Here is a 1,947-nt window from a genome sequence, read left to right as displayed (position 1 = left end):
CAGGACCCTTACCCCACTTTGCCAGGGATAGAAAACGTGTCATTGTGCAGCAAAATGCTCCAATTTGAACGAAGGCAGGCACGCAGCTCCTCCAAAAGCCAGGGCCATGGAGACCAGCCCCAGGTTGCCCAGCAAGCCAGACTCAGCCCAGTGGCCAGCCCAACTGTGCAACCCTGGCACCCCTCAGGCACCCAGCAAGAGCCCCCAGGACCCTTACCCCACTTTGCCAGGGCTTACTTCCTCCAGGAGGAGCCAGCACCCACCTGTGGCACACAGGGCGATGAAGGTCTGGGCGTGTTTCTTCACCAGCTCCACCTTGTCCTTAGGCAGCGGGAGGTGATGGAGGATGTGAGCCAAGAAATCGTTCGCAATCACCGAGACCAGGTCCCACTTTAGCTTCTCCAGGACCAGAACCTCCCAATCCTGCAGAGTCAGACAGAACATTATTTGTGGGTCAGGCAGAAACACCAGAGTCCAGGGCAGATAAGGCCAGAGCCTGGGGAAGGGACACAGAAGGTACAAGACACGGAAGAAGAGAGGGAACGTCCCTGCTCTGGGACCGTGGCACAAATCCAGCCTTGAGCTGTTGCAAAGCTGGGGGTAAAGATCAGAGAGGGAAGTGATAAATCTAGTTTCTTCTTCCCAAGGTGCAGTCGGGTCAGCCTTCAACACTCCTCTGCTTGGCAAGGCTGCTGCAAGAGCCCACAGAGGGAAAACCAGAGCAAGGAGCAGTCGGCACCATTCCCATCTTCCTGCTGTGCTGCTGGGAGGAGAGGCTGCTGTCCTCAGGAGCAACCCAGCCCAGGGCCCAGCCATCATGGCAAAGGGAATGGAGAGGGGGTGCTCTGCATGCCCCTGGGGCTGGCCACTGCACTGACTCCCCCCTACAGCAGCTCCTTGGCTGGAGAACCACAGGAGGCAACAGCCACAGCCAGCCCCTCTGCACAACACCACACTCAGAAGCAAGGGAAGGTGGGGAAAGAGCTGAGCTGTCAGGGCTGCATCCAGACAGCCCAAGCTCCTGTAGGAGATCTCCAATCCCTATGGAGCTCAGGGGCTCTGTGATGAGGTGCTGAGTTCTTCAGCCCAGCAAACACTGGGCACGTAGCCCTGCGGAGGAGATCCCAGGCTGGGCACCAGCATTTTGGCTGAACCTCCCTTCCTCATTAGACCTCTTCTCTGCCAGGAGAGCCTCCAGTCATGCTCAGCAGAGCATCCCCAGCAGCCTCTCAGGGGGAAGAGGCACTGAAGAGCCACACTGACATCCACCCTCCCACCACCATGCACACAGTGGCTCACTGGTGCTTCCCAGCTACGTGCCAGGAGGCTGCCAGCGTCTCCATCCCATGTTGTGGTGCTCCCTCGAAGCATCTAACAGAGATTTCAGTAATTCCTTCCACAAGCCAGTCCCTGTGCAGTCTGCAAGCTGCAGAACAGATGGTGGGAAGGCTGAGTGCCCCCTGCAGATTTCAGCTGGAGCCCAGCCTGCTCCTCTCATCTGCTCATCTCCCAGCTCTGGGCACTGTTCCTAACACTGACACAGAAACCAAAGCACCCAGCAGCCACAGGATACTTGGCAGAGGCATCACCCAAAGCCCTACTGCTACCAGGTGGTGCCACCATGGTGGTACCAAAGCACCCACCCAGCACGGAGCTCATGCAAAGGGAGCCCCATGGTTATACTGTAGCACTGAATTTGGGACCCCTGCATTCAGTTCCCTGCCACTGGCATCGAGGTTGGCATCACTTGGCTTCAAGAGCAGCTGAATCAAGCTCAGAGTACTGTCTCTGAGACACACATACTGGTCTCACTGGGCTGAGTGGCTTTGATGTTATCTCTGGGTACAAAAATGCCACTGACAACAGTCTCAGGAGAGGTGAGAGCAGCACCTTGCCAGGATTGTTTCCCTTCCCTTCCCTTCCCTTCCCTTCCCTTCCCTTCCCTTC

General features: G+C 57.2%; 1 protein-coding gene across 1 annotated transcript in view; it reads right to left on the bottom strand.

Annotated features, from left to right (window-relative positions):
* Positions 1 to 263: 263 nt before the first annotated feature.
* CCND3 (cyclin D3) overlaps positions 264 to 1,947 on the bottom strand; it is a gene marked incomplete at its 3' end in the record, with an annotated part of 8,335 nt that continues 6,651 nt past the window's right edge. The window contains exon 2 of the mRNA XM_008946082.1: positions 264 to 423. Within this exon, the coding sequence (XP_008944330.1) occupies positions 264 to 423 (160 nt within the window). The remainder of the gene's footprint in view (positions 424 to 1,947) is intronic.

Source organism: Merops nubicus, unplaced genomic scaffold (genome assembly GCF_000691845.1).
Source record: "Merops nubicus isolate BGI_N331 unplaced genomic scaffold, ASM69184v1 scaffold21328, whole genome shotgun sequence".
Lineage (NCBI taxonomy): Eukaryota > Metazoa > Chordata > Aves > Coraciiformes > Meropidae > Merops > Merops nubicus.
Note: the sequence above shows the minus strand (reverse complement) of the source record. Positions and strands in the feature narration are given on the sequence as shown.